This window comes from Mirounga leonina, unplaced genomic scaffold, assembly GCF_011800145.1.
Source record: "Mirounga leonina isolate KUSES-001 unplaced genomic scaffold, KU_Mleo_1.0 Mir_168, whole genome shotgun sequence".
Lineage (NCBI taxonomy): Eukaryota > Metazoa > Chordata > Mammalia > Carnivora > Phocidae > Mirounga > Mirounga leonina.
The window spans coordinates 46,990,014-47,013,393 of NW_023270426.1; the positions used below are offsets into that span (position 1 = coordinate 46,990,014).

Consider the following 23,380-nt stretch of genomic DNA (forward strand, 5'->3'; position numbering starts at 1 on the left):
CTAATAGTGCTTCATAACTGCCTGTTAACTAGCCTGTTTTCCCATTACATAGGTAGGGCCCTCAGGCAGGATCATGTATATCTCCATGCCTAGTACAGTGTCTTACATATACAGTAAACCTTAAGGAATGAATTTAAGATTAAAAAGTAATTTCTGAAGCTACAGATGACAGAAACATTTAGGTTTTGTTCAATAATTAGAACATCGTAAATGTTTGATAAGAACCAAAATAAGGTTATAATCTGAATCAGTGTCTAAAATCCATGCAAAAGTAGTACTCACACAAGAATATAGAATAATTTAGAATATAGGGGCGCCTGGGTGGCTCAGTCATTAAGCGTCTACTTCCGGCTCAGGTCATGATCCCAGGGTCCTGGGATGGAGCTTCACATCTCTGACTCCCTGCTCAGCAGGAAGCCTGCTTCCTCCTCTCCCATTCCCCCTGCTTGTATTCCCTCTCTCGCTATATCTCTCTCTGTCAAATAAATAAATTAAAAAATCTAAAAAAAAAATATATAGAAGGCTCAAAATATCAAAAGGAAGGGGAAAAAAAGTATAAAAACAGAGGTCCTAAAGGCCCTAGTTCACTTAAAAACTGGATATTTAACTTGATACCACAGGGGGTCAGTGAGAAAAAAACTGAAGTACCCTTAACCATTTTCTTCATTAAAAGAGAAAGAGGGAAGTACATTTTAGATGGATGGAAAAATGATTGTTTATTTAACAAATGCCACTAAAATAAAACACAGATTCCTACATTATACCATAATCTTAAAAAATCCAGATGTACTAACAATATATTAGAAGAAACTATTAAAAACCCAGTAAATATAATTATTTAAAGTAGGGAATGTTTTTTTAAGCATGATACCAAATGTAGAAATAAGTACATCAAAGACTGAGGGATTAATTACATGAAAGTATAAAACTTTTATATGACAAAACCAACAATCAAAAGTTTAAAAAACTAAAAAAGGAAAAAAATAATTGAAAAATGAAAAGCTAATCCTCCGTATCTTCTAAATCAACAGAGGAAAAAAACCTCTAAAACCAGATAAAAATATTAAGGGGCATGGATAAGTGAGTCATTAAAGAATAAATGCCAATGACCAGTAAACTTTTTTTTTTTAAGAAAGTCTACCTAATCATATTAATAAACAATAAAAAAAAATCTGAAACTAGTTAACAAATGTACTTATTATTAGCACAACGTACCTCTGATGAGGGAACAGAAGGCAAGCTGAAGACAAAGCACAAGCTGACACCCTGCAACCTCCCCCTACCCCCTATTCCTGGGTGGGACATGTATGACATCCTTCCAGGAATCTCCCAACTATCTTAATGTTAATGCCTTGCTAGAGGAGAAAACAACTTTGACAATGGCAAGGCCTCCAGTATCCCTCCCCCCCCAGTCTTCTTTAACACATGAAAATCCTTTTGAAACCTCCCTTTTTCCTAACCTCCCCGACCCCATAGTATATAATAAGCTCCCCCACAACCCCAGGGGCAGCAGCTCCTTCTGCCCAAGGGTCCTGTGTCTGTGCTTTAATATAGCCACCATTCTACACCAGAGACGTCTCAAGAATTCTTTCTTGGCTGTTGACTCGAGACCTCCCCCCACCAAACTTCACCTATATTCCAAAACCACATCCTACGGTGCCCAACGTGGGGCTTTGAGTCTTTGCATCTGAACTCTGAGCTTCGGTACAAACTTGGTGAGTACTTTCTCTTTTCCTTTACTTTCAATTTCTGTAGCTCTTCAAGGAGTATGGTCTTATTGGAACATTTTCATGTCAATAGCTCAGGCTGTAATCCTCTAGCCCATGGCTACTCTCTGGGGAGGAGAAAGCCTGCCTTTTGGCTGGAAGTTAGTGCCCTGTCCGGGATGGTAATAAAACCCAGAAACTTGATGCCCACTCTTTATTCCTGTCCTTATACAAAGTTGTCTGTCTTGGGGACACCTAAGTCACCAGGATGGCTGCCAACCTTAAGACTCCCATGTGAAGTTTCCTCCTGACTGATCTAATGTGGTCCCCTCCACATCCCTGGTCTAGCTGCTTCTGGCCGTGGGACCTCCACTGGGAGCCAGCTGAAACCAGTACCAGATGGAATTAAAACCCAACTGGGGACCATTTCCTAGGGAAGTTGACTTTATAAAGACCACATGTGTTGGAATGTCACTTAGACCATGATGGATTTCCATCTTTACTATTCACCGTCAATGTCCTCTACTAACTACTTAAAGCTACAAAATTTGGTAATTTCCCCCTTGTAAAACTTTTCCAGTATCTTCCATGGGTTAGAAATGGCAGGGCAGTATGCAACCATCAGGGCACAGGACGGCACAGCATCGTTTTTCAGTCCATTCACCAGGCACCCATAGGCAGTCTAGGATGTGATTGGGGGGGGGAGGGGAGGGATGCCGGCATCCCTTCAGGGCCTTTTATGGCAGGAATGCCTTCACAGGAAGGCAGGATGGTGATCAACAGTGTTTTTGTTTGAGGGATGACTCTGGTCACTTTTGACACACGAAACCTCTGACATAACCTGTGTGGGACGCCACCTGGGAGTCAGGGGGGATTTGGTAATGGACCTCCTTTACTTTTCTGGGAACATGGCCTCATTAGGCTTCTTCTTCGGTTCCCAAGGAAGGGTGCCTTTTAACCTACTGGAAACAATTCAGATTGCAAAATTTAGGAAAGGACTGAGCTCCTGTAACACTGCATGGCCTCAGGATCTGTCAGTTAGATCTCTTCTGCAGGAAACAGGGCAGATGGACCTACGGTACCTTCACTGCTTGTACGTAGGCCTTCACTGCTCTACACCAGGACCCCGACCTAAGGGCCTCTTGCAGAATGTGTTTGACTGAATGTGTTGGCTTGTAACCCACCCTCCCCAACATATTGGATGATAATTATCTAAATAGGCCCCTTCAAGTAAACCCAGGTTTGCTGGAGGAAACACAGGCCACCCCAAAGGGGACTCTGACTCTCTCTCACTGTTCTTCCTAATAGATGTAGGGGCTTCTCCCTCATTTCCTGGGTTAATGGCTATAACTGGAGCCATCTGTGGTTAGTCTACCTCAGGACAAGGATCTTAAGGAATATTCCCAAGCAGCTGCTGAAACTCCCTTTGTTTTGGGGAAATTCCCTGTCTTCTTTCGGACATGGACTGCTTATTCCCCCCCTTGTTGGCGGGGAAACATGGCGTCTGCTCCTCTGTTGGAGCTGGTGAGCTCTAGAACCAGGAACCCTCTTCTCTGCCTTCTGGCAGCACTTTGCCTCTTTTTTTTTTTTTTAAAGATTTTATTTATTTGACAGAGAGAGACGCAGCGAGAGAGGGAACACAAGCAGGGGGAGCAGGAGAGGGAGAAGCAGGCTTCCCATGGAGCAGGGAGCCCAATGCGGGGCTCGATCCCAGGACCCTGGGATCATGACCTGAGCCGAAGGCAGACGCTTAACGACTGAGCCACCCAGGCACCCCAGCACTTTGCCTCTTCTATCTCCCCCTCCCTCTTCTCCTGTTTTTGCACCACCTTGGGTGCGACATGCATAACTGGCTTCTAGACTATCCTCAGTGCCTCAGGCACCATGGCTCCTTCTCCCTTCACTGTCAAGGAGCAAGAAGAGCACCCCCTGGACTTAATACCACCTACTCCAGATTTCCTCACTAGTGTCTCAGGTAAAAATTGACAATGGAGAGGATCCAGGTGGAACATAATTCAATATTTAAACTAATTTAAGGTTATTGGTTTAATTAAGATAGACATGTCTTTTAAGTTATCAGCAGTAAACGTGAAACTTTTATTCTATCCAGGTTTGCTGAAGGTCAAATAAGCTCGTGTTATCTCTTTGCAAATTGTTTAGCAAAAAGATGACTAAAATGATGATTGTCTCAAAGTTTTCATGGGTAATTGTTAAGATAGCTTTCAAAGTCTCTGGTAACCTGAAATTTTAAAGTTTTGCTTGGATGATAAATGGGATTAAATCTGTTGGGCATCTAGGTCTCTTCCAAATAGCATAAAAGGGCTAAATCATTGATTACTAGATGTAGGTTTGTGCTTTTGACTTCTTATTGCAAAGAAACTAAGGATGTTTAAATCTGTTGGTAAGCATGTTTTGTGCTTAATTGATTCATAAATTTGCCATCTAAAGAATTCTGGTGTAACAGTCCACAATTGGTTACTACTTAGTCTTCACTGGAGACTAAGGTTTCTAAGAGTGCAAAATTCTGCTAAATGTAATTAAGACTGATGGAAATAAGGGAAACAACTCTGTATATACAAATGTAGAAGATATGTAAGGAAGATATAAGGAATGGGAATGAAGGTAAAAGAAGGTAATTTTGTCCTAAATGGTTGTTTGGAGAGATGGCTTGGGACAAAATCTGAATGCAAAAGAAAGTTGTAGAAGGTTTGTGATGGGAAAACTCTGGAACGGAATTTTAGGTGTGGTCAGGATGGACCTTAAGATTGAAATGAGTGGATAAGTACATTGGTATAAGGTTGAAAGTCTGCTTTCTCTCTGTTCAAAAAGACAAGTTTTCTTGAATTGTTGTCTGCTCTTGATAAGAATATGTAAACAAAGGTTTTTTCTCTTTTGTCTGCTCAGAAAACCAGTTTATGTTTTGCCTTTATCAGGTCTTTAACATCCTAATCCTATTTAGGTATGTGCTTTAAAACTTTCTAAGGTTTTAACAAACTTGCCCAAGATTTAAATCATGAACAAAGTCTCGTTGACTAATTAGGCTTGTTTGTTTGGTATGTTACCTTCTGGTAAAAGGTCATCATCACTCTATTTTATAGATTATTAAAGTGTTATGTGTCACAGAAATAACCGGATTTCCTTGCCAGCTACATTGTAACCTCTCATCAGATGTTTAACCATATCCATTTTTTAGTCTTGTCATTTATAGTTATTCTCTTGTAAAATGTTTCATCTTTAAGGAGAACTAAGGCTGCATTCAAACTAAACAAGAATTAGTAACATGGGACTAAATGAACTAAAAGATTATAGTGTTGTGACTCTCGTTTGAAACACTCCTGGCTCTTTACTATTTGCTCTTCCAGACTAAGACTTTCTCTTAAGACATCAGTAATAGGGGCGCCTGGGTGGCTCAGTCGTTAAGCGTCTGCCTTCGGCTCAGGTCATGATCTCAGGGTCTTGGGATCGAGCCCCGGATCGGGCTCCCAGCTCAGCAGGAAGCCTGCTTCTCCCTCTCCTACTCCCCCTGCTTGTGTTCCCTCTCTCACTGCCTCTCTCTGTCAAATAAATAAATAAAATCTTAAAAAAAAAAAAAAAAGACATCAGTAATATACAGAAATAATAATAAAGCAAATTAAAACATTTAACTTTTCTCTCTACCTGAACCCTCTCATTGAAAAGGTCTCAGTAAGTATTCGTTCTTCCATGGCAATCATAATCATTTGCGTAAGTTCAGTAAGAATCTTCTCCTTGTAACAGGACACCACTGGAAATGTTGGTTATTTTACCAAGGCTCTGACTGGAATGTCATATTTGAGAGACATGCATAGACTCAGATATGATCAAACACCTTTTTTTTTTTTAAGATTTTATTTATTTATTTGACAGAGAGAGAGAGAGAGAGCAGGAACACAAGCAGGGGGAGTGGGAGAGGGAGAAGCAGGCTTCCCGCGGAGCAGGGAGCCCGATGTGGGACTCGATCCCAGGACCCTGGGATCATGACCAGAGCCGAAGGCAGACGCTTAACGACTGAGCCACCCAGGTGCCCCTGACCAAACACCTTTAAGGAACTAAGACTGACTTTATGAAACCTGGAGCTATAAAGCCGCTTGGAAATGTTGGCCTGATACCTTGCTTTACAGAGTTACCAGCAGCCTCACCAGGTGAGTAAAGAATGTCACTTCCTGGCAGGTGCAGGAACCTCAGGATACTTTGGGGACCTCGTGAAGAGGAATTCGCTCAAATCTACAGGTATTGCAGGCATGTCTGATGGCAAGTACTTGGCTTGGCTTCTGGCCTGGAGAGGCTACTAAAAGTTCAACCTAGAGATTCCTCATAAAGGTTCCAGCAGAGCAGATTCTAAAAGATGTATACGATCATTATTCTTGTTGAGCTTATGTAAATAATTATGCCAGGTTTGTTAAAATTGGACTTGTTTTACAAACGAAAGAGTCTTGATTTGGCTTTCTCTGGAAATGAGGGTTATTTAAAGAGAAAAATTATGTTTCAATAATGCACCTTTAGTTTTGATTGTCCTTAGATGTTGTTTGCTTAAGCTAGACAACTTGAGGTAAACTTCACAGAAATAGCTTTTCTGTTTCTACACAATAGCTCCTGTATAGATAATCTTATTGCATGTTATTCTGTGGGGATAATAACAGGACCCCATGGGCATATGATTATTTAGGATTAATTTCCCCAAAATTATATAACACAACTAGCACCTTGACCAGTTCTGTGTGGTTGAGATGACAAAATCCTTCCCTAAAAGCCAGAGCACACCCCACTCCATAGGGTTAACTATGGACCTGTGGAGATAATGGATGGCCCTACTTTCTTTATGACTGGATTGGATGATGTACTTGGATGCCCTTATCTCTTGATAAGTCTTCTCTCATTTGCCAGTAATTCCTTGTAATTAGGATATTAATGCCTTACCTAAAACAGATGGAATTATCCCTTAGTCATATTTATCCTAGAAGCCACCTCTATTGAGGTACAAATGCAAATAGAGGCTTTAGCCAAGCATATAACAGTCTTTTTGGTAGGAGCCTCAAAGCTTACTTTGGGACAATGACTGTAATGACCTCACATCAGGTCCAGAGTGTCTTAGAAACCAAAAGCCACCAAGAGATTATGGGAAACTGACTTATTAAACACTAGGCAATGCTTATAGATATGCCTGAAATATATTTAAAACCTGTCAAACTTTAAACCCAGCTACCCTTAGGCCTGGACCTGACCATCATACTTCTGTAGTATAGAACATAACCGTTAAGAGGTTATTGATCTTGTTTATTCTAGTCGACCAGATTTAAGATGCCCCTATTAAAAATGCAGGTGACAGTTGGTTTACCAATGGCAGTAGCTTCATGGAAAAGAGGGGTAAGAAAAACCGGGTATGCTATAGTCAGTCTTAACTCAGACTGCTGAGGCCAAAGCCCTGTCAGCAAATACACCTCCCCAAAGCAGAATTAATAGCGCCCACCTGTGCTTTACAATTGGCAGAAGTCTTAAAAATTAATATCTACAGTGACTCCAAATATGCCTTCCTAGTACCATATGCCATATGGAGCAACTTAAAGAAAAGGGAATTATTGTCAAGACATAACTCCCCAATCAAATATGGGCTTGAGATTATTACACAAATTTAAAGGATGGCTCTCCAAAACCGAATAGCCCTTGAAATCGAGTAGCCCTTGAAATCCCCACTGCACTCCAAAGAGGCCCAGTATTATATGACTGGCTCCTTGCTGGGACCCAATGGCTATGAGACTCTAACTTGTCCATAGCTTCCCCCAGGCTGGACAGGTCACTGTACTCTGGGTTTTGCCTGGAGGCACGACACATTATTAAAACAATTACCAACCCAGCTAACCTTCCAAATTTAAAACAATGGTGGACATGTTTTGTATGACATTGGTATGACCACCTAGCATCCATCTTTGTTCCCTCTTTGAGACTGGAGATTGTTTGGCACATGAAAACTCTTAAGTACACGGTCAAAGCCCTAAATGACACTCAAAATAGCATTTCTCTATTAAATACTAAAGTAATACAAATGCGCAAAGTAGTTTTACAAAACTTGCGCTATCATAAAAACAATGTTGTGTATACATTCTAGATTACCACAAAAATATTTCTGGGTTTCTAACTGACATGAATACTCAAGTTGGCACTTTAAATGATCTCTTTCCTTTAGTGATTGCTTAAAACTCCTAAACTGGAGGAAAATTATCAAAGGTCAACTATCCAAGGTCTTTTATTCAGAACAATATTAACCTTATTTTGTCATTTCCGGTGTCTCCCTTCCTAGTGTGAAGACTTCACTGCCATAACTTCCAGCTAACAGATCCTTTCTACTCAAGAAGGTTCATCTATGTTGACCTCGTTGGATTCAGCTGCCTCCCCTTTCATAACTCCCCTATATGTTCCCCAACTGACCAATATTGACTCATATGTAGGGACATCTCTCTGCCCTATTCAGCAGGAAGACGTTACAGAAGATGAGATCTTCCACCTTCAACAACCTTAAAGATTTAAGGGTCAAAATTGTTCAGGGGATAAATGGTGAGGGAACAGAAGGCAAGCTGAAGACAAAGCACAAGCTGACACCCTGCAACCTCCCCCCACCCCCTATTCCTGGGTGGGACATGTGTGACATCCTTCCAGGAATCTCCCAACTATCTTAATGCTAATCCCTTGTTAGGGGAAAAACAATCTTAACTTGACAATGGCAAGGCCTCCAGTATCCTGTGAGTCTTCTTTAGCATACGAAAATCCTTTTGAAACTTCCCTTTTTCCTAACCTCCCCCAACCCCATAGTATATAAACAGCCACCCCTCACAACCCCAGGGGCAGCAGCTCTTTCTGCCCAAGGGTCCTGTCCCTGTGCTTTAATAAAAACCACCATTTTGGGGCGCCTGGGTGGCTCAGTCGTTCAGCGTCTGCCTTCGGCTCAGGGCATGATCCCAGGGTCCTGGGATCGAGCCCCGCATCGGGCTCCCTGCTTGGCGGGAGGCCTGATTCTCCCTCTCCCACTCCCCCTGCTTGTGTTCCCTCTCTCGCTGTGTCTCTCTCTCTCATATAAATAAATAAAATCTTTAAAAATAAATAAATAAATAAATAAATAAATAAATAAATAAATAAATAAATAAATAAATAAATAAAAATAAAACCACCATTTTGCACCAGAGAATTCTTTCTTGGCTGTTGATTCGAGACCTCCCCCCACCAAACTTCACCTATATTCCAAAACCACATCACCTCCTTTTGGGGCTTTGATCTTCCCCCAAAACCCTTGTCGACAGAAGTGAAGATAAACAAGCATACAGTTACACTTATATATGGCTGGTAGGAGATACCATATATTAAGCACATGGGCTTTTTGTATTTCCTATAATCTTCCTACATGAACATCTGGTTTTACTTATAATATGAAAAAAATTAGGTAATTTTAAGAGTTGACAGTTTACCCCCAAAATAAACCAAAAATAGCAAAAACAATGTGCTTAGCTTCAGAATGAAAATTAAAATTGTAATAGCTTATATCCCAGTAACTTGTTTTTTAAAACCCCGAGGGTAGCTAATTATATGATTTTTACACATTCTAGAAGGAATAATTGACAGCTCAATAACTGTGATGTATTACAGCTCAAGCCTCATCATTATGAATTTCCACACCTGGAAATCAATTCCAACATAAAACATACTCAGTCAACAGCAACTCTATTTTTTTCCTTTCTAAAAACAGCGAGAAATTTTTCAATTTTTTTTTTTTTAAAGATTTATCCATTTATTTGCGAGAGAGAGAGAGAGAGAGAGAGAGAGTGCAAAAGAGTGGGGGAGTGGCAGAGGGAGAGAATCTTTAAGCAGAATTCCTGTTGAGCACAGAGCCCAACTTGGGGCTTTGATCTTAAGATCCATGAGATCCTGACCTGAGCTGAAACCAAGAGTTTAGCTTAGCTGACTGAGCCACTCAGGAGCCCCTCTTTCCTATTTTTTAAAATATAAACTAACCATAATTATTTTTTAAAATATTTATTTGAGAGAGAGAGAGAGTGTGCGTGCGTGCGCACACGCGCGGGGGGAGGGGCAGAGGGAGAAGCAGACTCCCTGCTGAGCAGGGAGCTAGAAGTGGGGCTGGATCCCAGGTCCCTGGGATCACAACTCAAGCCAAAGGCAGATGCCCAACTGACTGAGCCACTGAGGCGCCCCTAAACATAATTATTTTAACATTCTACTTCTATCTCAATGATATCCTTTACCACTTCATTTTTAAAATGCATTTCAGGAATATCAACAGTATCAGTGACTATTACCAACTATATTTCTTATACCTTTTTCCCTCTAAAGAAATATAGTGAAAAAACAGTTTATAAAATATTAATATCTACGTGTGTGTATAGAGAGGGAGAATTTATTAATCGTTCAACAAAGAAACAAAAGAGGAAAGAAGTTGGTTTCAGGTATTTTCAAACAAGAAGGACAAGGCCATGAGGACAGTTCGAGCTCTGCTATGGACAGGACCTCACAGTATATACAGCACACACTAAAATCTTTTTGTCTGTTCCTCCATAAGTTGCTTTTATTAAAAAAAAAAAAAATTAGAAGACAACATTAAAAATTATCGTCCTCCACAGGAAAGATAAAAACTTGTCCTATAATGCAGACAGGCCTAATAAATGAGTCTTTGAAAAGCCTACACTAAATTTTGTAGTCAATTAAAAAAAAAATCTATTTCAGAATAAGCCTAACATTTATATATTATGAAATATACATTTAATTAAACACTGAAGAACATACTACATATCTAGAATATTTAAAGGCTGTAAAAGTATTATTTAAAAATTAATCACTTTTGAGACAGATATGGCCTATATTTTCCTCCTTCTAAAATAAAAATATAACTTCATACCTCATAATCTGGCCCTCCAAAGTGGGATTTTTTCTTCAGTTCTGTCATGGCATTTTTGTACGCTTCCTCTATTCTTCTTCTCTTCTCAATTTCCTGTTTTGTTTTAAAAAGAAGCAAGTGAAAAATTATCACTTAGGGTGGAGATTTTCTCCGCATTTCACTGAAATTTTATAATTTGGCCAAACAACAGTAACAAAAACCTCACTCTATTCCTGTGAAAAATGAGCTTGATTCGGCCATAGAAAACAGTTTTTCTCTGAGCTATACATTACACACAAGATACCATTTAAATCACTACTAAGATCCATCTTATAGGTAGGTTATGGATTTATTTTTTTTATTTTTTTAAACATTTTATTTATTTATTTGACAAGAAAGACACACAGCGAGAGAGGGAACACAAGCAGGGGGAGTGAGAGAGGGAGAAGCAGCAGGCTTCCCTGCTGAGCAGGGAGCCCGATGTGGGACTAGATCCCAGCACCCTGGTATCATGACTAACCAACTGAGCCACCTGGAGCCCTAGGTTATGGATTTAGATGGATTAAGTAACCGCCAAAGCATCTACACTTAAAAAAAACAGAAACAAAGAAAAAAGATAAATTAACACCACAGAAATGCCTACAAGGTATTCATGTGTTTGCTTACCCCAGCCCACCCCCAGTAAAAGCTGTATCTATTTTGCTTTCAAGAAAAAAAGCAATGGATACCAGGAAGAAAATAACTCAATTAACAAGTGAAATCAATGAATGTTAAAATATATTCTAAGAAAGATAAATTTCTGGTACTTTCCCACTGCTGGTTAAAACTATTTCAGGGATGAAAAAGAGCTCAGATTTCTACTTTAACCCTCTCCTTCAATCTGTAGTTCTAAGAGGTTAAAAGACCCAAGGTCAATTTAGAAAGGTTGGCTCTGACACCAATCTCAAACTTATTTCTACAACAATGGATTGCACTGGTCAAATCTGATAACTGAAGTCTAACAAGCTTGTAAGGAACCTAATGCCTTTGTTCCCTTACCTCAAATACCTAAGGGCTAAATTAAAGTCCATATGAACTCACACAAAGCTAACTACTTCCAAATACCTATCTGAATTAAGGTTCATGCAAATCAGTGAATTAGTTCATTAGAACCAAAGCGTAATTTCTGCATACTCAAGAGAAAGCGGGTCTATAGACCCACCAGAATAGCTAAAATTACAAAACAAAACAAAGAAACACCCACAAAAACCTGACAGTACCAAGTGTTGCCAAGGATGAAGAGCAAATGAATTCTCATCTATTGCTGGTAGAAGTATAAACTGATATAACCACTTTGGAAAATTGTTTGCCAATATGCACTGCAGCTAGCATAAACCCCATGAACCAACAATTCTACTGCTAGGTATGTACCTATATCCACCAAAAGCTAGGTACACGAATGCCCACTGCAGCTTTATTCACAATAGCCAAAATATAAAAAAACCTAAGTGTCTATCAACAGGAAAAACTGATAAACAAATTGAAGGCTTACAATGAAATATAATGAAAAAGAATAAACTACCAGTGAATGTAACAACACGAATGAGTCTCACAGTCAATGCTGAGGGGGAAAAAAGTCAAACACAAGTGTATATATGGTCACGTCTTGAGATGGTGGTATGGTATGGACCAGGGAGGCATGTGGGAAACTTCTAGGTGCTATAAAAATTCCTTATCTAATCTGAGTTGCGGTTATAGGGGTGTATACATAGCACAAAAATGAGCAAGCAGTACACTTGGTGCATCTCACTGTATTCATGCTATACCTTAATTTTCAAAACTGAACACAACAAAAACATACAGCACAGCTATAATATTCAAAGGATTTAAGGGAAAATGAAAAAAAGCATGTGAAATTACACACGAGAGCCTATTAATGTAAGCAAACATCTTCAACGAATAGATTTTCTCTTCCTAACATTGTTAATAACTAAAATTGTTTAATCTCACAATTTTTGGTCTTCTTGGACGTGACTAGCTAACAATTAAGTATACTTCTATAATAGAAGGGATTATTATTACAGGTAACCAAGTAAAATCATCACCACTAGATATTAATTTTCTATTATTCAGCTGAAAGAATAATGGAACTGACATTAGAAATCAAAGTATAAACAATTCTGCTATCAAACAGCTGTTATTATATCACCTATGACCTATTTAATTGCTCTCCTTAGATTAAGCTCCTTGAGGGACAATTTCCTGTTTATTGCTGTTTCCCCATTTCTAGCTTAGAGCTTAGCACAGCATAAGCATATAAATACTTTTTGAATGAAACAGAAATTTCAATTAAACAATATTAAATTATCACTACTTTCCTTCCCAAATATATAAATTACTTAAAAATCTGTTGATAAACAACACTCTCTATTCAAGAACTTTCTATTCCTTATAGAGTGTGTGTATACACACACACACATATACATGCATGTACACCATACATATACATATAACATAGGTATACACACACACATACATACTGCATATCAAACATACCCACACTCTTACATTTCATATAAAATGTAACTGGGATCCTATTTCAACTTAAAGAAAAAATTATAGTGAATAAGATTTGCCATCAGACCTGTAAAAGACTATAAAATGCAGTAGTTTCTCAATTTCAATTAATATTGCCATCTTTTGTGGCTTTTCTTTGCTTAGATGTTGCACTGAAAAGCAACAAAATTATTTTTTCACAGATCCTTTATTGCTCCTCAATGAAGAAAAAGAATAGATAAGACTGACAACAGTGAAGTTAAGCAAAAGTTCACTTCCCTTTTCAGCACTGCAAGTAAGAAACTTGATTGCTGAAAGGATGGGAAAGCCAGGTTTCATTTTTAATGAATATTTTTTAGGTATTGTGATTAGAATATATGAATGAAGATGATGATCCCTTAGTGAAGGATAAAAAGACGAGAGACTGAAACCTTAAGAGAAAAGTGTGACAAAGTTTAAAATAAGCTAGTCTGGACAAGTTGAATGATTCTCTTGAGCTATGTCTAATGAGTTAAGGGGTTGTCCTGTTTTCTCAACACATTATTTTTGTGTGTACATGGAATCTTCTAAAAAATAAATTTGATTCACACTGTTAGAGTTGAAATCTCTGAAGATAAAATAGTTTGACTCCAGAATAATGAAATGTCTGTACCTTAAATATACATTTTCACTGCTTGTTTTTAAAGAATATGTATTACCAGTCAATATGGTTTACTGTCACCTACACTTGAGAATTCTTTTCTTCTACACAGGGGGACTTCCTTAAATACACAGTACTAATCAAACCCCTGGCCATCCTGCCATTAATCATCAGTGGTAACATTGCTTTACCTAGTTTCCTGTTCAAATTGATTAGATCTTGAAACACTAAAAGCAATTTGACTCATTCAAGAATGACAGGATTCTGACTAATGTCTGGCCTAGTATTCAGAGCTGTAATATAAAATAGAGTAAAATTCTTCCAACTGCTACTTAGCATCTCTGGACCAGTCTCTGGGCCTCTCAGTTCCTTCTATAAAATGCTGGCATTAGACCAGAACTAAATCTTCTAAGATATGTTATAGTTCTAACATTTTATTATTTTCCTGATGTTGAATTCTAAATAGAAGTTTTCCTACTAAACAAATTTACTGAGCCATAGTTGACATTAGGAACTAAAGATTCATATTGTAATGTTACTTTCAGTGCTGAAGTTTAAACAAAGGTGGAAGCAGGTGAACATGAGGCAAATGTTCCATGAACAACATGTGTTAAATAATAGCACAATGACCCTGGAAAGTATATATGGCTACAAATGCAGTAAGTTAATGTTTAACTTGATAAATTGGTGTTTCAGTTCATATAACTTAAATGCAGCTTCACATATTTCACAATAAAGCTAGGTAATGTGAAGTGGCTCATCATTTCTATTCCAAGGCATTACCATTACTACTACAAAAATTTCTCTATTAAAATCCTACCACAAATTTGTGTTGTATAGTAACTGAATACATAACTGGTAAATCTCACTAGGAAAATGAGTTTAAGATGCCTACAAACTTTCAGAGGAGTAGTACCCCCGGCTACTTCTATCAATCCCAATAGGTTTTTCCCTAAGAAGTTAGTTTAAATGTTCAATCAATATATAAAGCTGAAATAAAATCATTTTTTAAGAGGAAGAAAAATGAGACTTACCTTATCCAGTCTCTTTTGCCAGCTGTCCTCACGTTTTACCATTAGTTCGATACAATGAGAAAGTGTAGCAAGGATTCCCGCAGTAGTTGCTTTAAAAGTTATTGCCTCCCCTTTAAAGTCTATGCCATTAATTCCTCTTGGTGTTACATGTGGAAATACTGGGGGGGGGGGGGAGGAGAAAGTTAATCACTGGAAGTCTTTCTAATGAAGAAATAACTCTTCATCACAACTTAAAACTAGAAAATGTTTAAAACCCAGCAAGTCAGAGCAGGCTTTTGGATTATAATTTCCCTCTTGTTGGCCAACATATAAAAATTCCCATTCCATACTCCATAAGCAAAGAAGCTTGCAGCAGCATATGTACTTTCATATCTTTTTTTCTGGGTTCTGTTTCCTGAAATCTATTTGCTGTACTGCACCCAGTGAACAAAGTGGTAGGAGAAATAATACTTTAACAATAACACCCTGCCAGCTTAAAGCGGGACCAAATTACGGCAAGAACTACCTTACATTCTGAGAGACCTAAAATTTAAAAAATACCTGACAATAAACTATAGAACTGAATAAGGTCATGTAAAACTTTTAAATAAATATCCACAATTAAGTTTGAGACCAATGCACACATTAAATGGCTCTTATGTTTACATTTTATAATTTTAACTCAGAGTTCGCCTTTGAATTAATGAAAAATCTTACAACTCAACAAGATGCAAGCAAGACAGCATAATATCTTATACTCTTACCTAATAAGAAATCATTCCAATAGAACACTTATAAGTGAAATAATGATACTTTCAACTTTAAAAACTCATGTAGATATGACAGCAAAGGTATAATCCACAAAAGAAAAACCGATAAAGTAAACTTCATCAAAATTTAAAATTTCTGCTCTTAAAAGTATTGTGAAAAGAATGAAGGTTATGTAGAATGAGTAAGTCTACAGGTCTAATGTATGGCACTATCACTATAATTAATAATACTGTGCTGAATACTAGAAATTTGCTGAGACAGATTTTGGGTACGGTCATTACAAACAAAAATGGTAACTATGTGAGGAGATGATATGTTAAATAGCTTGACTGCAGGAATCATTTCACTGTGAATATCAAATCATGTTATATATCTTAAATACATATAGTTTCCACTTTAAAATACTTACAAAAAGAAAATGAAGAGACAAGCCACAGACTACAAGAAAATCTTTGCACAGCATATAGCTAATAAAGGATTTGTATCCTTTATCCATATGTTACATATAACATATATTAATATAGAATATTGACACATTCTATACTTCAATATAGAATATACATGGTCATCTCAAAACTTAATGATAAGAAAATATATAACCCAACTAAAAAATTGGGACAAAAGATTTGAACATTCTTCAACACAGAGATATGGACAGCAAATAAGCACATGAAAAGATGCTCAATACCATTAGTTACTAGGGAAATACAAAAAAAAAAAAACCATAACAAGACACTACTACATACCTACTGTAAGACTAAAATTTGTTTTATGTTTTTAAAGATTTATTTATTTGAGAGAGAGAGAGCACGGGCACGTGAGCAGGGGAGGAGCAGAGGGAGAGGGAGAATCCCTGAGCAGACCCCCCTCTGAGCATGGAGTCCCACACAGGGCTCGATCCCAGGACCCTGACACCATCATCTGAGTGGAAACCAAGAGTTGGCCACTTAACCAACCTAGCCACCTAGGTATCCCAAGACTAAAATTTAAAAAGACTGACCATGCCAAGTGTTGGTGGGGATTTGGAGGAACCAGGACTATCCTGTATGGCTGGTAAAATGAACCTTGGTGGTTGTTTGTTTGTTTTTTTAAAGATTTTATTTATTTATTTGAGAGAGAATGAGAGAGAGCATGACAGGGGAGAGGGTCAGAGGGAGAAGCAGACTCCCTGCTGAGCTGGGAGCCTGATGCGGGACTTGATCCTGGGACTCCAGGATCATGACCTGAGCCTAAGGCAGCCACTTAAATAACTGAGCCACCCAGGTGCCCCTCTTGGTGGTTTTTTTAAAAAGTTAAATATACACCTACCATATGATTCAGCCATTCCACTACTGAGTATTGACCTCAAATAAAATATATGTCCATAAAAACACTGCACATGGATGCTCATAGCAGCATTATTTGTAATAGCCAAAAACTATAAAAATCCAAATGTCCATCAAGAGATGAATGGATAAGCAAACTGTGTTGTATCAACACAAGGGAATACTACTTAGCAATGAAAAGAAATCAAATACTAATACAAACAGTAACATGATGTATCTCTAAGAAAGAAACCAGGCCAAAACCCTCCCACATACTGCATGAGTCCATTTATATTAAACCTGAGAATATGCAAACTAACCTATAGCGACAAAAAAAGAGATCAGAATGGTTGTTTGGGAACAGGGAGAGGAGGGATGACAAAGAGATGGAGCAAACTTTTGAGGGTGATAGATATGATAATGATCTTGATTATAATATCTTCAGGATAATATAAAAACTGACCAAATCATGCACTTTAAATAATATGCAGTTTACTGTAGGTTAATTATATCTCAATAAAGCTGTTAAAAAATTTATTTTTTCTTATATTTTCTGAAAAGCCTTTCTATCATTGTAAATTCTATATTTTCTATCACTCTTACCAAGACCGCATTTTCATTATAAACTATTTTTATTAATGCAATGAAATCAAAGGTCATCTGTGTTCTGCATAAAAGAATGTATACAACTAAAATAATGTGTCCTCTTCTGCTGAATGCTAATTTATATACTTACTATATATAAACTTTATATAGAAGATGAAAGAGTGACATGAAATGTTTTTGAAAAAACTCTAGAAATACAGAAATGTACATCTTCAGCTGTACTTACTACTTTCAGAAGCAGCCACCTAAAATCCTTTTCAGAATGATACAGTGATTATGTCATAGACTAAGCTTTCAAACAGTTGATATTTTCAACACTTTATTTTAGTGTCTCACACACAGTAATGTCTCTGAAATAAATCTCTCATGTTACATCTGTTAGTAAATGAAAGTCATGATGACAAAACCTCACCTTAATCTGTTATCCACTGGGCTCCTCTAAGTACTGGTTACTTTGATTTTTCCTCCAAGTCTCTTATACCTTATACTGTAGAACTATATCAATCTTGATGGGAAAACTTAAGTAGAACTCTGAAGTACTTGGTAATTTTAGATGAGCATACTCATCTAAATATCTCAGCTAAAAACAAGGAAATGACTATTTTTTTTTTTTCTTTTTTAGAGAAGAGGAGAGAGAAAGGAAGGGGTGGGGGGAGGCGGAGAGGGAGACAGAGAATCTTAAGCAGGCTCCATGCCCAGCCCAGAGCCTGATGCAGGGCTTGATCTCACACCTTGAGATCATAACCTGAGCCGAAATCAGGAGTTGGACGCTTAACTGACTGAGCCACCCATGTGCCCTGCACCACCGCCCCCCCCGCCACTTTACTTTCTTTCTTTTCTCCTCTTCTTCCTTCCCTTTTTTTTTTTTTAGAGAGGGAAGGGGGGGATACTCTTAAAAGAGACAAAGTGACATGCCATAGTTTCCTCTGGGAAAATGATACACTGGAATATAAGGAAATAAAAAATATGTGACTGTAACCATGTCAATGAAAGGCAAAAATGGAAGAAATCGGAAAATGACCTGTAAATCTAGATCTGTAAGTATTAGGCTCCAAAGATTACCATTCAGATTTATAGTTCTTTCAGTTGAACTCTTAACCTTATATACAGTAAACTATTTTAAAGGTATGAACAGTCAGAAAATTAAGGAACCTATAAATTCACATCAACATGCCAAAAATAAAAACAAATGCTGAGAGAAGCTGAGCTATTTGAAATCCTTTCCTTTCATTAAGACTCTCAAACACTATTTTTGTTTTTGTTTTTAAAGATTTTATTTATTTATTCATGAGAGACAGAGAGAGAGAGAAGCAGAGGGAGAAGCAGGCTCCCAAGGAGCAGGGAGCCCGATGCGGGACTCGATCCCAGGACCCTGGGATCATGACCTGAGCCGAAGGCAGACACTTAACCGTCTGAGCCACCCAGGCGCCCTCAAACACTATTTTTGAATAGTAGGCAACATAAGGGGGAATCCCTAGTTTCTGTAGTGAGTTTTTCTCATTTCCTTACATCAGAAAGATTGTATATGTGTCTGTATGTGTGTGTGTGTGGTACACAGACACACAGGAACAGAAAAATATTGGCAGGTAAGTCCTTCTGAACATACAAGATGGCAATCTGTTTAAATCTCTCACCTGTCTACTATGATAAAGAAGAAACATGGTTGAAGACTATGACACTGATATCAATCACACTAGGATCAACAATCAGTTAGTTCTGGACTAGTGGCCTATTGTAGATGTGCTTTCTCTAAGATACAGTTGGCTAAAAAACTGAATTTAAAATATTTTCACATGAAAAAAGTCTCCGAGCTAAATGGGGATGAAAGTGACTGGTGGTACAAATTTTCTGTTTGGACAGTTAATGCACAGGCACACAGATTAGGTTGAAAGAAAGAACAGGGTATTGCTCATGTTTCCTAGAGTAATGCATGTTTCATTAACACTTTTCCTCTTAGTGAGTTTCATCGAGAGTATACCTTGATTTGATAGATGAGTTAATATCTATAGTCATTCTTTTATATAGTTGATGACATGACAAAATGTTCTTGTATATTATTTACAAAATATGAAGAGATGTAAGTTAGGAAACTGGTCAGAAAATATAGCTAAATGGTAACAACTGGAAAATATAAAAGACACAAAAAATCCACATATGTGGCCATCTTCAACATTTAATACAATTTAATCATAAGAAATGAGGGTTTAGGTAGGGAATTTTTTATTTTATTTATTTATTTATTTTTATTTTTATTTTTTTAAAGATTTTTATTTATTTATTTATTCATGACAGAGAGAGAGAGAGAGAGAGGCAGAGGGAGAAGCAGGCTCCCAAGGAGCAGGGAGCCTGATGCGGGACTCGATCCCAGGACCCTAGGATCATGACCTGAGCCGAAGGCAGACGCTCAACCATCTGAGCCACCCAGGCGCCCGGGAATTTTTTATTTTAGATTGCTTTAATCTAAACTAAAGGCCAAAAAATCTAAGTGTATTAAGTCAGCTATTTAGTCTATTTTTTAATAACAGTTTTATTTTTATTTATTTATTTATTTTATTTATTTGAGACAAAGAGAATGAGAGACAGAGAGCATGAGAGGGAGGAGGGTCAGAGGGGGAAGCAGACTCCCTGCCGAGCAGGGAGCCCGATGCGGGACTTGATCCCGGGACTCCAGGATCGTGACCTGAGCCGAAGGCAGTCGCTTAACCAACTGAGCCACCCAGGCGCCCAATAACAGTTTTATTGAGATATAATTCACATACCACAAAATGGACTCAACATGTACAATTAAACAGTTTTTAGTGTATTCATAGGTTTGTACAAGCATCACAACAATCAAGTTCAGGACATTTTCACGAACCACCCTGAAAAATCCCATACACATTAGCAGTCACTTCCTAGTCCTACACCTACTCACCAATTTACAGTCTTCAGAGTATAAAGTTTTTGCTTCTTTTTTTTTTTAAAGATTTTATTTATTTATTTGAGAGAGAGAGAATGAGAGAGAGCAAGCACATGAGAGGGGGGAGGGTCAGAGGGAGAAGCAGACTCCCTGCCGAGCAGGGAGCCTGATGCGGGACTCGATCCCGGGACTCCAGGATCATGACCTGAGCTGAAGGCAGTCGCTTAACCAACTGAGCCACCCAGGCGCCCCAAGTTTTTGCTTCTTTTGTTAAGTTTATTCCCAAGCATTTAATTCTTTTTATAAACTGCCACAAAGATACTACTATAAATGAAACCATTACCTTAACCTTCACATTGTTCATTGCTAGTGTATAAATACAATTTTTTTTTTAAGTAAGCTCTATATCCAATGTGGGCTTGAACTCATGACTCCAAGATCAAGAGTCACAAACTCCATTAAATGAGCCAGCCAAGCACCCCACAACTGATCTTTTATATATTGATCTTATTCCCTGCAATCCTGCTGAACTCACGTTAGTTCTAATAGTTTTTTAGTGGATTTCTTATGCTTTTTTGCTATACAAGATAATGGCATCTTCAAATAGAAATAGTCTTAATTCTTCCTTCTGAATTGGGATGCCTTTTATTTATTTTTCTTGTCCAGTTGTCCTAGCTAGAATCTTTAATGCAGCGCTGAACAGAAGTGGCAAGAATGGACATGTTCCTGATATCAGGGGAAAAGCATTCACTCTTTCACCATTAAATGTGATGTTCATTGTGGGTTTTTCACAGATACTTTGGGTAGTCCTTCCTAGTTTTTTGAGTGTTTTTATCATGAAAGAGTATTAGATTTTGTCAAATGTTTTTTCAACATCTACTGAGATGACCACCAGTTTTGGCCTTTATTCTACTGATATGATTATTGTATCAACTGATTTTCCCATGTTAAGCTAACTGCATTCTGGGATAAATCCCTTCCGGTAATGGTGTATAATCCTTTTTAGATGTTGCTGGATTTGGTTTGCCAGTACTTTATTGAGTATTTGTATCTATATTCATAAGAGATATTGGTCTATAGTTTTGCAATATCTTTGTCTTGTTTTGGTATCAAGGTAAAACTGGCCTCAGCAAACAATTTAAGAAGTATTCCTCCTAAAGTTTGGAAGAATTTGTGAAGAAACAGCATTAATTCTTCTTTAAATGTTTAGAATTAAGCAGTGAGGCCATCTGAGGCTGGGCTTTTCTTTGTGGGAAGTTTATTACTAATTATATCTCTTTATTTATTATTGGTCTATTTGCATTTTCTATGTCTACTTGAGTCAAGTTCAGTAGTTTGTGCCTTTCTAAGACTTCTGTCCATGTCATCTAAGTTATCAAATTTGTCGGCATACATTTATTTATTGCCTTCCCCTTTAATCCTTTTTATTTCTAAAAGGTCAGTAGTAATAACCTTCCTTTCATTTCTGATTTTAGTAATTTGAATCTTCTCTTTATTTTGATCAGTTTAGCTAATAATTTTAATATCTTTTTGGGGTGCCTGGGCAGCTCAGTGGGTTGAGCGTCTGCCTTCGGCTCTGGTCATGATCCTGGGATTGAGCCCCACATTGGGCTCCTTGCTCAGTGGGGAGTCTGCTTCTCCCTCTGCTCCCCCCAACCCCGCTCATGTTCTCTCTCTTGGTCTCTCTCAAGTAAATAAATAAAATCTTTAAAAAAAAATTTGGTATCTTTTCAAAGAATGAGGTTATAGTTTGTGTTTTTTGATTAATTCATCAAAATTTAATTTTGATATCTTTAATTTTGTTAATTTGGTATCTTTTCAAAGAACCAATTTATAGTTTGTGTTGTTTTTTGAGTTTCTCTCTTTTTTTTAAAGATTTTATTCATTTGAAAGAGAGACAGAGAGAATAGGTGGGGGGAGGGGCAGAGGGAGAGGGAGAAGCAGACTCCCCACTGAGCAGGGAGCCCGATGAGGGGCTTGATCCCAGGGACAACCTGAACCCATGGTAGATGCTTAACCATGTGAGCCACCCAGGCGACCCTCTTTCTTCTTTTATAATAAAGGTGTTTCAGCTATACATTTCCCTCTAAGCACAGCTTTAGCTGCAGCCCATCTGTTTTGGTATCTTGTATTTTTGCTTTCATTCATCTCACAGTATTTTCTAATTTGCTTTGTGATTTTTGTCTTTAATTCACTGGTTATGTAGTGTGTTAATTTCCATGTATTTATGAATTTTCTAAATTTCTGTCATTGATCTCAAATTTTATTCCTTTGTGGTTAAATGACGTACTTTGTATGATTTCAATCCTTTTAAATTAGTTGGAGCTTGTTTTATGGCCAAGAATAAGCTCTCTCCTGAAGAATGTTACATGTACTACTGAGAAGAACATATATTCTCCTATTGTTAAGTGGAGTATTCTGTACATGTCTACCAGGTCTGATTGTTTATAAGTATTTTATTTCCTTATTGGTCTTTTTCCTACTTTTTCTATCAATTGTTGAAAGCTAGATATTTAAGTCTCAAACTATTACTACTGAATTGTCTTTTTTTTTTCTCTTCAATTTGGTCAGGTTTTGGTCCATGTATTTTGGGGTTCTGTTATTACATGCAACTACATGTTACAATTGTTATATCTTTCTGATGAATTGAAATTGTCATCATAAAGTCTCCCCTTTTGACCCTAGAAATATAAATTAAGAAAAGATGACACAGCATATAACAGAAGAAAATTTACATTAGAGGTAAATAAGAAGTTTATTCACAAAAGATTGAGCAAAAAGTCCTTCTGCCATGATCTAAACTCCTGAGGTCTTTAACTAAGGAAGGTGTTTTTGTAACCAAAAATTCCTCCTCTGGTCTAAAATTCAAATTACTTTAATTGCCTTTCTTCTCATCTTAGAACCTGTGGATGTTTTACTCTACTCTTCAAAACCCACCCCTAATCCTATTCTTGAAATACATAGAACTTACTATCAGGTTGGTATACTAGTTTTAAATTTTTAAAAACTTAAC

At 37.6% G+C, this 23,380-nt stretch overlaps 1 protein-coding gene across 2 annotated transcripts in view; it reads right to left on the bottom strand.

Moving 5' to 3' along the window:
* The window catches only part of CERT1 (ceramide transporter 1), a 112,757-nt gene that overhangs the window by 26,659 nt on the left and 62,718 nt on the right, over positions 1–23,380 (bottom strand). For both annotated transcript variants that reach the window (XM_035014663.1, XM_035014662.1), the window contains exons 7-8: positions 14,809–14,966; positions 10,621–10,713 (exon numbers count right to left, since the gene is read on the bottom strand). In XM_035014663.1, coding sequence (XP_034870554.1) covers positions 10,621–10,713; positions 14,809–14,966 — 251 coding nt within the window. The remainder of the gene's footprint in view (positions 1–10,620; positions 10,714–14,808; positions 14,967–23,380) is intronic.